Source organism: Anthonomus grandis, chromosome 15 (assembly GCF_022605725.1).
Source record: "Anthonomus grandis grandis chromosome 15, icAntGran1.3, whole genome shotgun sequence".
Classification (NCBI taxonomy): domain Eukaryota; kingdom Metazoa; phylum Arthropoda; class Insecta; order Coleoptera; family Curculionidae; genus Anthonomus; species Anthonomus grandis.
The window spans coordinates 17,512,854-17,528,232 of NC_065560.1; the positions used below are offsets into that span (position 1 = coordinate 17,512,854).

Genomic DNA, 15,379 nt, shown 5'->3' on the forward strand with positions numbered 1-15,379 from the left:
TGAAAATTGTAAACATCGTCCGGCTAGCGCCCTATCATGACTCAGGTGATCCCATGTTTGATCGGGACGATCAAACTTGAGAGGGGAGCAGTATTATGAAAATGTAAAAACGTTAATTATTCTGCTAGTTTTTGTACAATTTTATTAGTATTCTGTAGTTAAAGTTGATTCGTAGGGTTTCTTTAGGGTTCTACTTACGTTTGGTTTATTATTTTCATCTATAGTGTTTAGTTTTTAAGTAGTTCATCTTGTTTGAGAGCCCCATTTTGGCCCCAATTTAGGTTATTTAGGTTATATTATTGTAAATCCCTGTAGTTCTAATTTTCTAGAATTTGTATACTTGCTTGCTTTGACTGTCAGTATTCTCCTAAAATTATTGGTCTCTTTGGGCAAAAACAATGAAGATAATTCTAAATATTTCGAAACTGTTCCATCGGGTTTTAAAAAGGACGCGCTTCGTGACAAATCATTCAGTTTTAATTGTTTAGTCAGTTTTTACCTTGGAAACAATTAAACGACAGTCAAGGCGAGTTAGGTTAGTGTTTTTGACGTTGACAATAAAAGTGTGTTCCCGAATTTCGTTACAATTATATATTATATTATATATATATATATATATATATATATAATATAATATATTTATATATATATATTTGTATATATTTATATATATAGAAATAAAATATACTATAAGAGAAAATTTATTTATGATACATTTCAATTTTGTAACATTCTATTCTATAGGATTTACAACTGAATCATCTTGACGCCAACTTTTTCTTCCCTTCAGGTCGATTATTTCTTGCCAAGTTTTGCGAAGAATCCTACAGAAAATATTAAGCTAATCGTAAAATCAAATGTATGTAATACAACTTATAGCTAAAAACAACTAGTTGTGTAATAATCAATATTGCAGTAATGAATAAATGTATAAAATAGTGGCAGATTTAGAATAATAATTAAATCTTTTAAAAATGATATCTTTTGTTATACTTTGGAAATGCAAATTTAAAGCGGTGATTATGTGTGGATTTTTTTTCCAAAGTTTTTAAGCGAACTTAAAGTAGTATTCTGTCGTAAACAAAATATAAACAAATTTAAAAAGAATGAAAAAGAATATTTTATCCTGTAAAATAATCTAAATAGATGTTAAAAATACCACTAGCTTGTGCAAAACAATAGCGTTCTGTAAAACTCTTTACGAGTTTTTTACACCATTACTGCTTAAATATAACTTAGTGTTAATACCTTGGCACAAAAAGTTTATAAGTTTGAGGCATGTTCATAACTGTGCCTATAAATTTTTTACGTGATAAAAAGAAAAAATCAGGAGACCTATAAGGTGATTTAATCCTAACATTAACACGTAAGATAAAAGAACGAAGCTTGTAAAAAGTTGCTAATCACGTTTGCATTACGAGCAAGACAACCGTCTTATTGTTTTCAAATTTTATTCAAATTGCTAGCTAGCCATCGAAAAATATGAATAATTTGTTTTTTCAAAAGATTCATATACCGGGTAGTGCGTCGCCAAGTGGAACATAGGAAATCCCATGTAAATTTTAAGGTGGTCAATTATTGGCTTCCCTGTACATTTTACAGAAAAAATTTAAGATAACTTTTTAAAGAGACCAATCTGGCAAACTCTCGTGCAAAGTTTCAAAAAATTTTATTAAGCGAATCTTGAATTATTCAATTAAATGTAATTGCAAAATTACCAAATTTTCGGTTCAGGTAAAACCAGTCACCAGCCACCAGCAATCAATTTGTTATATATAAGGCTTTGTCAAATCTGACGTACAGCCGAATACAAGAAATGTTTTTTTTTTCGTTTTATCAATCTCACAACCATACATTCAAAGTAAGACACGTTAACGTTACTTTTTCATCTAAACTTTGTTTAATATAACGATGAAGTTAAACCAATAACAATTATTATTATCGATTATTAAAAAAATAATTTTATCATACTTAGAATTTAATTAAACCAATACCAGTATCTGAAATATTTTCAATTTACTTTCCCATCAAGCCTATCTGGTCCATTTCGACCATTAAACCTATTGTTAGTAAATTCGAGTCCAATGACATTGCAATAAATAATTGTAAATGTTTAACTCAGAAGATCAAAAATAGATCCGAAAAAAGAGAGAACAGAACTCTTAATATTTTACTAAGTGTGGACAAAAAAAAATACAATAACTTTTTTAAAAATAATAGAAAATTACATAAAAACATCAATTAATCAAATGTTCAAACAACCCCCCATTAACAGCTAAACAATATCGTAACCGATCATAAAATTCATTTTTAACATTACTAAGTTGATATTGGGATATTTTATTACATTCTAACGAAATAGCGTTTTGTAACTGGTTTAGATTCTCAAATTTTTCACTTTTATAAATGACACTTTTTAAATGACCCCACAAAAAGGAGTCATTTGGTGAAAGATCAGGTGACCTGGCTGGCCAAAGTATCCGGTACCGCGGATCAATAATATTGCCGTTAAAAGCATTTTTTCACTCTCTGACCATACGGGCATAATGGGCCGGGCGACCATCCATTTGGTACCAGATCACTTGATCTTCCTGAACAACTTCTTCCAAGGCAAGTCCAATTTGATATTGAAATAAGTCCAAATAGGTTTCAGCTGTTGGTTTATAGTCTATAAAAAAGGGTCCAATGATATGGTGTCCGATAATTTCCACGAATACATTTGTTTTTTGGGGATATTGTGTCCGAGTATGAACAAAGCGATGTTCATTTTCTTTGCTCCAATACCGGCAATTCTAAACATGGTTCATTGTTGAGGCTAAATATACATTTATCGGTAAAACAAATATTTCCTCTAAAATTCCTATCTATATTCCTAAGTTAATTCTGTAAGATTATTTTTTAATAAAAACGATCCGATTAAGTTGTACGAATTAAATACTGTTACATGTGCTTGCGCTTCCGCAGCATATTTAGCGGTTTGCTGTATCCTGTAGTTGGCTTAACAAAATGAAAGTTAGAAGAAGAAAATTATTGCTTGAGTTTTTATATCGACGACTTAATTTCAGAGGCAAATTCTGTGCAGGAGTTCGTAACACTCCAAAAAAATATATCAAGACCAATGAAAATCGCGCAGATTTAATTACAAGGGGTTGTACAGCTGCTAATAATAATAAAATAAACTATGGTGAGAAGAACCTAATTGGCTGGACGATTTAAATTTTGAAATACCGGAACAAAAATTCGGATCCGTGATTCGGATCTTTCGTTAGTCTGCATTCGAAGTAAAAATATATTGTTGAAATTAATTCAAAGGCATTCGAACATTACTTTTTTCTTGCCTGTCATGGTTGATATTTGCTTTTGAAAGATCATTTATTTATTTCATTCTTCTAGTGCTTGCAGCTCGACCTCTTGGTTGCTTCTTATAACGGCCAGAATTTATTGCGAAAGCATCTATTCGAGCCATCTGGGTGTATATCAAGAAGTTTGCTTGCATGCCAAAAGTAACCAACTCACTATTCGCTAATGTTAAACTTGATTTTACGAAGCTTTAGTTTCAATAACTTGATGGACATACGATTGCATATTCTCACAATTACTTAACGCCGAAGAAATTAAATTGCGCAACTGTCCCATTTTCCTGGTAAATCCCACATTCTTAATCTTATCATAGGTTTCTTTGCATGTAGTGGCATCTTTTACATGAACATAAAACGACGGATCCAGGGTTAAAACGAATAAAGGGTTAATTTATTAAAAAAAAAGGATACATCGTCAATTTCTTTTTTAAAAGAACTTTCTAAAAATGTGTCATAAGTGGCATTATCCCATTAAAAAAAATAGGGTTAGATTTCACCCTTTCGGCGGGGTTAAAAAAATGTAATAGATTTTTAAAGCCGGCCAAAAGTCTTAGTAGAATTGTTTTTGTGTTTTTCGAAGATATTTTTTTTAAGAGCTCTAGCGAATTTCAGTTAGAGTTTCCACCCTATATAAGAAATCTTTGGTTAGCCTATATGCAAATATTCTGGGAATGCTATAGGGATGTTCTTTTAAAGTAACCAAATGCAGAAATATCTAACCAAAACCATGAGAAACTTCAAAAAGAATGGAGAGATATTCCACCGATCTTCACCACTAGATAGCCCACTCGTCTTAATAAAATTGTATGGATGGATCACTAAAAAGGGTCTTGGAGACTTCGACGAAAAACTAAACATTTAATAAAAAGCCCTCGGCAATCGATTCTCTTGAAGTTGTCCATGGTGGTCTTAGCAGACCTTTTGAAGTAAGTAATAACTTGAAAAAAATGAGGGAATAGTTTATAGTCCTAAAAACCCTGGCTAGAACGAAAATGATGTAATATCTTGTTGGCGCATGCTTCGAATGAATTTTCATCGACATAGCAGAATATTTATTTTTTATCTGCGAAAATCAATATGTTTTTAATGGTTTGGATTATTTTAATAACTGGCTTGAGATTTCTCTCATTCCAAACTAAGAAGCAACCACAGTCGCTAAAGTGCTGTTCTAATTCTGGGATTTTAGCCACACACTGATAAGATGGTTAAATGATTTAATATGATTTTTTAAATTTATTCGAGGATAGTGGTAAACTCTAAGAAAAATAACTGAGATGCCTATAGAAAAATGTTACGACTCATGGGAAAATCCCGTCAAGTTGTCTTCGGAGATGAACTTCGCTTACCTTTCGATATTATTACCCATAGACATGACGAAGCTAAACGGTTAAGAAGTGCTTCATTATCACGATCAACGAAGATGGTTGACAGGTAGATATTTGTACAATTTCTAGCTTTCGATCTGATATGTCTGACAGAGGAAGAGGAGAAAAAGTGGAAACGCTAACCAATAGGTAACATTAATTCAGATTTAAAATGCTTTAAAATATCAGTAAATACAAATAGCCCATTATATAAGGGTAGAAAAATTAGTACGCGGCTCTTATTGTGACATTCTTCTCACTAAATCTTCAACAATATTTATAAAAAAAATATTTTAATAAAATAAAATAATTTAAAAATGTTATTAGTGCACTTACGTGGCTTCAGCGCTAAGATCTGCACAATTAGGTAAAAAACTCTTAAGCAAGTCCGTGCATGGAAGCACTATAATCGTTAAAAAATTTACTTGATCTTCTGGTATTTGCGATGATTTTTCACGATCCATTAAAGACAAAGGATTTAAACCCATTGCTTTTTCTTTATCCCCTTGATTGTAAAACTCCTCTAAAAATAAATATAATGTTAGTCCCTTTAAGCCAGATAAAAGGAGATTTCTTACTAATAACGTTATCTGTAAGAGTTTTTGCAATCATGTAAGGTTTACAGGATCCAGATAAATCGCAACTCGTCATCATAATCGCCTTACATAAATGTCTATGATGTCTATTACTCCAATCAATTTTTTGTTCATTTAATATTTGGATCAGCTTCATTCTGATCTTAAAATAGTTCGCCAGATCTGTAGCTAAGATACATTGTTTTATTTCGGTAGTTATAAGCTGCCATACCTTATCCGGTATATCATAGAAAGGAAAAACCTGCAATAAACAAAAAAGGGCCGATACTGAAGTTTATTGAGGGTACTGCGTTCTAATTGCAATATTTAAATGTTGAATGAATAGGGTTTATGCATGTTCTAATACTATTTATCGTACTAAATTGAAATTTAAAAAAAGTAACAATTTGGCAGTCAATGACAAATAGAAAATATTACCTTATAAATAAGTGTGGCAACTTGATAATGATGATTTTCCAAAAACGACTCGTCATATAATTGTGACAAAGTGTGGTCTGTCAATTGTAAGAAATTGTTTGTGTAGCCGCCGTGATCCAAGTCGTGGCAGACACAGGCTATAATTAAACTTTTGAGCTAAAATTGTAATGTGTAAGTAAAAGGAAAAATATTTTTTTGCGACCGAAAACCATTGTTTAAATTCAAAAATATTACAAAAATATAAATACTTTAATTATTTTTACAATGATTTTAGTTTTCTACTCTTATTTTATAGTTTAAGTTGGTTAGTTTATTAAATTAAAGGTTCTACTTATATTTAGTTTATAAGTTTCATTTATATATATTATATAATGGTCCTCATTTTAAACAACTTTAATAATTTTTTTTAATAAAGTATTTTTTTACGTTTGTTATATTACAGATTCAAAAGTTTTGGATCATCCTACCTAACCCAACCAAACCAGATATTCGTAATTCAGTGTCAATCCCTGAACTTCAGCTACAAGATTTGCAACAAATAAGAGAATTCAACAAATACTCCAACGTGAAGAACTAGCCTTCATCCAACACAAAAATATAATAAAAGTCAGTCCATAAAACCACCTTTTTAAAATTAAAATTTAATATAGGAACAACCTTGTTAATCAATTTTGAGAGCAATAAAACTTCACAAAGTTGAAGGCGTGGCAAAGTAATAATCTTTAAGGGTGGTATCCTCGAGTTAGAACAAATTAAGTTGCAACTTATCGCACCATTTTTTTAAACCTCTTTGATATAAATGCATGCTTCATAAGCAGCATTGGACAAATTAGAGAATTCATGAATTTCTGTAAAAACCAAATCCTTTGAGGCAAAAAATAAGAAGCGTCAAAAACAATCCTTAATGTGATAGACACACTTGACTCTTTTATCACACAGTGATGAGATAAGAAATTTCTCTGAATACCATTTTCATTAATATTATGCTCCAAATTATACTTAATGCATGCCTTGCATGTCTACATTCAATATATTATTTAATAAATTTTTTATAATCAGAAAAAATATCAGAATTTGTAGAAAACCTTTTTTCTAGAAAAATAAACCTTTTCAATGCAATTTGCAAGAAATCTTCTAATTTATTAACTTCGCAATGGTAAACCTGCTTCATATTGACCATTGACTAATGTCCTCACAGACTTAACATTTTCTCACAAAGCTTATCCTCAGACGATAAGATCTTTCTATTCGCAACATGTTCGAGGTGCCAAAACTTTTCCATTGTTTTATTAAGGTCACTTTTAATAGAATTTGACTAAAACCTCAAAATTACAAGACTTATAATGACAATTCATCATAGCTGGAGCTGCTGTGCAAACTACCCCAATTGTGTTTCTTAAAAAACTGGCACCCCTGTACACAATTTAATTAACCGTGGTAAAATTACCTCAAAATAAATATCAGCTGCAATGAGCATATCCATCTGAGCTGTTCTATATAAAAGTGGATCTGCTAACTTAAGCCAATGTAATCCGTTTGCCTTTATTCCCTACTACCAATTGAATATTTGCTTTTTTATTTACCCGAGTAACACTAGCCCCTACTATTAATGATTCTTTATAGGGTTGGGTTTTCAATTTTGTAATTGTAACACAACCTGTGACCTAGTATAAAGTTACTTTTTGTTTAAGGCCCTGATCTCTGAATTTAAAACCTTTATGTATTGAGTATTCTGAACTACAAAAACTACAACCTTATTTAACATGAGTCGCAACAAAAGTTGAGCTCCTTTCCTTTTTCCAAAAGTTCTGCCCCTTGTCGAACTTAACAGTCTCCTTATCCTAAATATTTTCTAAGGCTAAAGAGCCCCTTTCTAAAAATTCAAGAGATTTTTAGTAGTAGTTGGTAACATTGTGTTATTTTTGTCTTATTTAAAAGCCCGAGTCTGAAAATCCAATTTTTGATTTAACATATAAACTAGTAATATATCCCACGAATCTACCAGTAAACCTAAATCTTTTAATGAATTTAAATGTTGTCTTATGTTAGTCAAGAATGACCTTATTTGGACACCCATATACTTTTATTATTGGTGGTATCTCAAATAACCCTTTAAAATGTGATTAATAATAACTAAATATTGTCATACCTTTTCTTCAAAATGTCTAAAGCTACTGCATAATTTTCATTAGTTAAACAAACATTATCAATTAACTTTAAAACCTCATGTGACAGTGCACCCTTTAAATATAAAAACCTTTGCACGTCAGTCAATTGAGTATTATGGATTAACGCACTAAACAAAAAAAAATTTAAATCTTCGTATTTTCCTGAGAAAGTAGGTGCATTTATGTAAGGCAAATGGCAAATTACCCCTTGAATAAAAAAATATAGATTATTGTAAAGTAGGATCCACTACTCTAGATGGTATCCAACTCCCATTCTGAATAACAGATTTTATATTGGCACAAATACTAAAATATTTTGATTCAACATTTTCCCTTTCCGCTAATTCTTGGTTCTTATTTTCCTCTTCATCCTTTATTATTAATTGAAAATCATAATATGATTTAATGTTTTTTGTAAATGTGATTCCCGATTAACAAATTCACTTGTAGTAACATTTAAATTATCTGCATTATTAAAAACAAAAGTTTCTATTCTAGTAATTGCACCCTTTAGTTTTGTGCGCCTTTGTTTATGCTCCTCAAGTGTTTCCAAAATTTTTTGGTATTATTAAGAAACAGTAACTTTACAAACAACTCACAAATCCCTTATTAATTTTATCGAGTTTTTATATAAACTATACTAAACAGTAAGTTTTAAACATAATCTCTGTTTACCAATAACTTAAGCCTTTTGTAATTAAGTTAAATATCTAATCCTTATACCTTAAGACCCTATAAATCTTATAAATGTAGTATAAACCTTTGTTTTAATATTTAAACACAATTTTAATTCTTTTTTTATAAAAAAACCTTTTTCATATATATACAAATATTCCCAAACCTTATTTCAAAACACCGAGCAAAATTGTAAAAAACCTTAATTCTTATCCTTAAAAAAAATAAAGCCTATAGTCGCCTTCGCTCTTATCGTGCGGGTTCATTCAAAGGTCACCACGTAATATGAATCAAATTGAAAAATCAGTGGCTGCCAAAATGTTATTTCCTGGAGAGTTTGACAATACATTAAACGCCGTCATGTGACATATTAAAGCCGCGTATATACCTTAGATCATAATTATTAACTGACGTAATGCCTTTAACGCCGTAAAAATGTCTGCGGAATACTACGTATCCGAGATTCGATATGTAAAATATACGTTGGTTATTTCCTTTCATAACGTGAAAAAGCCCATAAGTATAAAGTCCGTTGGGTATACGCCTCATCGGTATATGCCTAGAATCCCCGATATTCTGCTAAGTTGGCAGACATAATATTTACTTTTCTTTTTTGAAAAATTGTCCGAAATAGGCGGAATTCTCAATAACAATTTTTCTTTACGCAATAATATCTAAATCTAAGCATTTTATATTTTTTTATGAGAGCAAAAATGCCTTACATTAAAGTTGTACATATTTCATTTAAAAATGGTTGTTACCTAAATTTTTAAGAAATTAATATACGATTTAGCATCACCCTATGTATGTGCATAACATACTAATTTGTCGATTTCAGGGCACAGCGTCTAATTTTTAACGATTATTTGATCTTGTCTTCTTCTTTGTTTATGTGTGATTTTGTTTTTTTGTAATAATTATTGGGAAACTATACATTTTGGTATAATGACAAACAATTAATTTGTATTGTGTCTGAGGCAGTGCAGTCAGAGACCAGAAAACTAATTTCTTTGTTTAAAGGCAAGTTCATGTTACAATCTCACTTTTAAAACGACATTTTAATTTTATGATTTATTATTTGTCGTTCGACCCAATCTATACGTTTGATACACTAATTATTTAAACTAATTATTATAAAAAGAAAACTAATTATTTTAATAACGAAAAAGAAAATAAGGGATTGCTTAGAATGTACAAGAAGAAGTAGCTAAAGCGCTTGGAATTAGTTTAAGAATGGTGCAAAAGGTTGTATAAGAAAACAAGAACAATCTTATTTCCAAGCAGGAAACAAAGTGTAAAAGGCAGAAGCCGAAGACTGAAGATTTAAGTGAATGTGTAGAAATGAAGTAACAAATTTGACTAAAAAAATAAACTAATTATAACTATCATTATCACTAACAGAGTCGGAAAACTCTTCCTCATTTTCCGAATCTTCTTCAAATGGAGCAATGATCAATGGTTTAACTTGGATATCGAGTACTTTTTCTCTCTTCCACCAGGTTCTAATAATGTTTTCTGTGTGATCCACTGATTTCCGCCAATACTCTTTTGTGATGTGATTCAATGCTTCATTCCAAACAGCTTCAACCTGGTCAGATCTAAGCCCAGCACCCACATGCTTCTCATAATAAGATTTTGACCCTGCCCATATAAGCTCAATGGCATTAAACTGACAATGGTATGGTGGCAATCTTAAAACTTCATGGCCATATTCACGTACTATTTCGTCTACAGCATATATTTTTGGTCTTTTTAGCGATTTTGCAATTGAAAGAAGTTCGGATTTTAGCATATATGGTAAGGGATTCTGATTTTCTTTTACTAACCATTCATAAATTTCGCTTTTTCTCCAACTTCCATTTGGTTGTTTATTCAAAATTCTTGAATGATACGACGCATTGTCTAATACTATTAAGGAAGGTTCTTGCAAGTTCGGTATTAACTGTTCCTTTAATTATTTTTCAAACATTTCGCAATTCATATTGTCATGATAATCCATAATTTTAGACTTAGAAGAAAAAATGAAACTTGCACCTGGAACGAATCCCGTTGAAGACCCGGCATGTAAAATAATAAATCGTTTTCCCTGACTATATCCTTTTTTTCTTTTCACGCTTTTCACAGATTCATCTTGCCAAGATTTTATTCCACTCCTGTTTGAAAATATCCAAGTTTCATCTAAGAATACTACTTTCCTTAACTTTGATTTTTCATTTTGTGTATATTGTCTTAAAAATCCTATTCGTTGGCTCACAATATTTGGTAGTTCACACAAATATCTTCTATTGCAGTCTTTTTTATACCGAAAACCTATGCTTTTAATTAATTTTGATAAAGCAGAAAGTCCAATTTCCAAAGTGCTGCGTTGCTTTAAAACATCCCTCAGAAATGGCATCGTTATATTTGTTTTTATCCTATATAGTTCATAAATCCTATCCCTTACTTCCATTTTTACGCATTCACCTAAATCTTCAGTCTTCGGCTTCTTCCTTTTACACTTTTTTTCCTTCTTAGGAATAAGATTGTTCTTGTTTTCATATACAACCTTTTGCACCATTCTTAAACTAATTCCAAGCGCTTTAGCTACTTCTTCTTGTACATTCTTAGGCAACCCTTTATTTTCTTTTTCGTTTTCGAAGTAATTAATAACATTAAGTACAATTTTTTTGGCTTGAAGATTTAGAAATCCACAAAAAGGCTTTTTCTTTTCCATAATTTGAAATTTAAATTATCTTGTGACATATAATGTCATCCGTCAATCGAAACGAGACAGGCATGTTTGTTATGAAAGTAATTGTTTTAGAACCACTGACATTTATCATTTTATCTTCTTTTGATACATTAACGCTGCATATATCTGTATCGTTTATCTAACGCGTTGTAGTTAAAAAACGTTGTTGCGCAAATTGAAATGAAATGTAACTACAAAAGTTTGTCGTTGATAATCCGATACACCCACAAAAAATCTGATCTTAAAAAACCATCTTGCAATACCCAATGTTCTAGAGATGAGTCACATCGTTCCCAGTACCAGTTATGCACCACTGGAATTCCTTGGAGTCTGTAGAAAATCCCTTTAATCCTGAATTCCTGCACTGGAGCAGTGAGCCGTAAAATCCCTGTAGTAGCTCACCAGTCGTCAACAGTCCCATCTAAGTCCTAATTATCCCACGTAAAAAGTCCGTCCAGATACAAGTCCCAAAAATCCTGGTTATCATTTTTCTCATATATCATAAGACTCAAAATCCAGTTCGAATATAGACCAACAATGGCTGTGTCTGCCTAATGCTCCAATGCTACTAAGCTGGTTCTTGTTATGGGTTTATTGATATTTTAACTATGCCCCCATAACCAGCGAAGGATCAGTAATTCATCCGTGTAACAAAAAAAAACACTTTCTGGAGTAACACCTCTGCATTTATTAACTAAATAGTCCTTAAAGGATTACACAATCTGAATTACGAAAATTGAAGTAATAATGCCAAAAAGGGGGAAAATAGGAGAACAAATTTACATAGTTGCGCAATGTTAAAATGCAAATAATTGCGAGTAAGAATGATGGCGCGGACCAAGAGTGTTATTGGTGGGACGTGTGTCGCTCGACTCTTTTCTTATTATATTATTTTACTGAATTTGGCCGTAGACGATTTTTCAGTTCCTAGAGTATATAAATGCTTAATTATTTTTTAGATTTTTCAGATTTATTTAGATCAGTTGGCCTTTATTTTATACTTATATTAATTTATTTATATATTTACATCACTCAACAGAGAAACTGCAATAATAAAGTGAAAACGATGTATATAAATCATAATATATAATAATTATTTGATAAAAAATTAGCAAAATAAAATGAATATTATAGATATGATAAATTATTAATAAATATAAATAAAAAAAGATTATCTAAACTAAGCGATTTTTTTTAATTTCGGCTAGGCTACAGTTAAATATATCGAATTGATTCTATATAGAGTTGTATGTAGTGCAAGCTCTATGTATAGGCTACGTAAAATTTGAAATAAAAAAATAAATTAATCAAAAAATGTTTAATATTGAAAGTTAAAGAAAATTTGTTTAAATCCCAATAAAATCTAAAGGCTAATAAAATTTTGTTTACAAGCATTTTAGTTGTTTTCTCAACAGGAAATTAATTATTTCAAAATTTGTAATAATTTTCATTAATTATGAACGTTTGCTATTCCAATTGTATTAAAACAAGTTTTATCTATGAATTTTTTTATGTAGGAGAATCTTGCGTCTTCTGCCCATTCATGAAACGGCAAAAGCCAAGCTGCAATTCAAAAACAGTTATTGGACTATCTCAATATGAAAGGAATATAATAATTATTCCTTTGTTACATAATTCACTGTATATCTAATTCTAAACCCAATCATCTACAACTTATTATAAAGTCCTTTCTATATTGATACACTCTAAAATGCGTTCTTCTATCTCAGGAGTTCTTATGTTGCGAGCGTATTCAAAATCAGTCATAACGGGATGTTATAAACGAATTTTACATTTTATGTTCTATTTTTATTGAATAGTTTATTAATAAAGTTCTAGGCATTCTAAGGCAAACTGGTATTGCTTGTAGCACCCTCTATAGAGAATACAACTATACCTTTAATAAATTTGAAATTGTCATTCCAAAAAAATAATTGTTTAATCCAAATAAATAAATCTAAATACAAAAATTCGTGAAATTTGATAGGAGCAATGGAATATTTTAAGAAAAATGTGATTTAATTTTTTTTTACCTTTAACACCCTGTATCTCAGTTCTTATTAACTTACGTATTTGTACTAAAGTTTAGTTAAATCGACTTTTTCAACTATACTGTAGCTAGCTTTCAACTCACTCTGATAATTTATTCTAACTGTATCAACTGTATCATTTGCATCATCATTAAATGCAACAAACTGTTGCTTTTAAGACTACCTATGAGGTATACCTTTTTAAAGCGAAAAAGGCGTAAAAAAAGATTTTTTCTTCCGAAACTGCCATACACCGAGGCACAAAAAAGTTTTAACCATTTAACTGTATTCGAATCTCCGCTTGTGACGACCTCTAAAAGATACACCTAAATCGTTAATAAATTTAAATTTCTTATACCAAAAAAAACCCGAATACAAAAATTTGAGAAATTTGATAAGGAATATCGAAAAATATTAAAAAAAAAATTATTTATTGGTATTTATTTAACATTCTGTATCTTGGTTACTATCAAGTTTTGGACTAAGGAAAGTTAGGTTAAGTCGACTTTTTTTAATCTCTCGGGTACCGTACTGCCCATGGTAGAACGTCGTACAGACCCTTCAGGGACACTATGTATATTCATATTAGACTCTACCACTTACAGCCCGATCTATATTCTCCACAGTAAACTTGCAGACCTGTTCTTCAAGAGAAATTTCATTTATGTGTTTTGTGTATCCAACCTGTAATAATGTTATATTTTGGTAGTTTATAGTAAAACTACCCAATTATAACATACCAAACCGTAATTTCAATTTATTCATTAGTCGTGATTTATTAATAAATATAGCATATATGTAAGACGATAAATTGTCTATTCCATAACATTAATCTTAAAGCAAATTGCTGTTTATATAACCGTTTTTTGTGAAATAAACTTTTTTTTTATAACTTTGCAAAGCGGTGTTCTTATTTGGTGCTTCTAACAACAGTGCGATCCTGATTTTTTATTTATTCTTCGTTTAGAAGTTATTTTTTAATCTTCGTACACTATTCAAATCTAAGGATATTTATAATCAGAAAGTGTCTTACTGACGTAAAAAAGAGAAAAGCGAGAGATTCGTTGAGTAAAGTGGTTAGATTTTGCATTATTTCTACCGCCAACACCGAGACTTCGGACGCTAAGCCAACGTCACTTATGTCCTTTAACCATCCAGCAGTTTGGCATCTTTTGGCAAAAGTTCTTCAGCGATAAGAGCATTTTCATCTCCATCTTTATAGGACGACCTTTGGCTGAGTAGCGACTTATAGTATAGCGTCTACGAATTCTTGCTTAATTATACTGTATTACTAAATTACTTTTTAATGTCCGTTTATCTGGCCGTTTTAAGATTAAATCCTCATAGTTCAATCCCTTCTTGAAGTTCATAAGCACATCAAGCTAAACCTTTATGAAATTTTAACTTAGATTAAAAAGAAGGTTACTAATTAGAAAATACTAGAATATTAATATAGAAATTTATATCAAATTTTATCGCAATAGTTAAAGGCTTAAATCATCAGGCAAAACCAGTGCAAAGAATTATTACAAAAACACTATGCGAGCTTGATGATAAAACTGCAAGTCTCATTTTACTTTGCAAATTGAAAAAATGCGTGTATTAATTTTAACAGTTTATTTACATTATAAATATTCAAAACCTATATTGCAATCACCTAAGATACTTTACATCACCTACAACTGATTTTGTATCCAGGAGCCCACCAAAACTTTTTCAGTTAATGACCACCAAAAGTTCACAGATATTACCCCTCAAATGCTCAAACCTTTGAGAAAAGAAAATTATTTTTATCCAACGAACCAAGCTATCATTAAACCTCCATTTCCTCAATCAGTCTCTATAGCTTGCCCTTTAAGGCTAACAAAACAGCTGAATAAGTCAAATAACTTCATACATGCTTTAGAAATTTTGTGTCTGTGAAAGAATAAATCAATATAGAAACTTATTTCGAATCTAGCCATCCCGAACCATATTTTGTCGAATAACTCACAGATATAGATAAAATGAAGGTCCTAATGTTTTATCCTCTTATTAAT

The 15,379-nt window shown here is 30.6% G+C and overlaps 1 protein-coding gene across 2 annotated transcripts in view; it reads right to left on the reverse strand.

Moving 5' to 3' along the window:
- Window positions 1-683: 683 nt before the first annotated feature.
- The window catches only part of LOC126744997 (cAMP and cAMP-inhibited cGMP 3',5'-cyclic phosphodiesterase 10A-like), a 112,744-nt gene continuing 98,048 nt past the window's right edge, over window positions 684-15,379 (reverse strand). The window contains exons 8-11 of one of the 2 annotated variants that reach the window (XM_050452631.1): window positions 5,737-5,892; window positions 5,302-5,560; window positions 5,060-5,246; window positions 684-824 (exon numbers count right to left, since the gene is read on the reverse strand). In XM_050452631.1, coding sequence (XP_050308588.1) covers window positions 734-824; window positions 5,060-5,246; window positions 5,302-5,560; window positions 5,737-5,892 — 693 coding nt within the window. In that variant the 3' untranslated portion in view covers window positions 684-733. The remainder of the gene's footprint in view (window positions 825-5,059; window positions 5,247-5,301; window positions 5,561-5,736; window positions 5,893-15,379) is intronic. The other variant, XM_050452632.1, reaches the window with a different exon arrangement.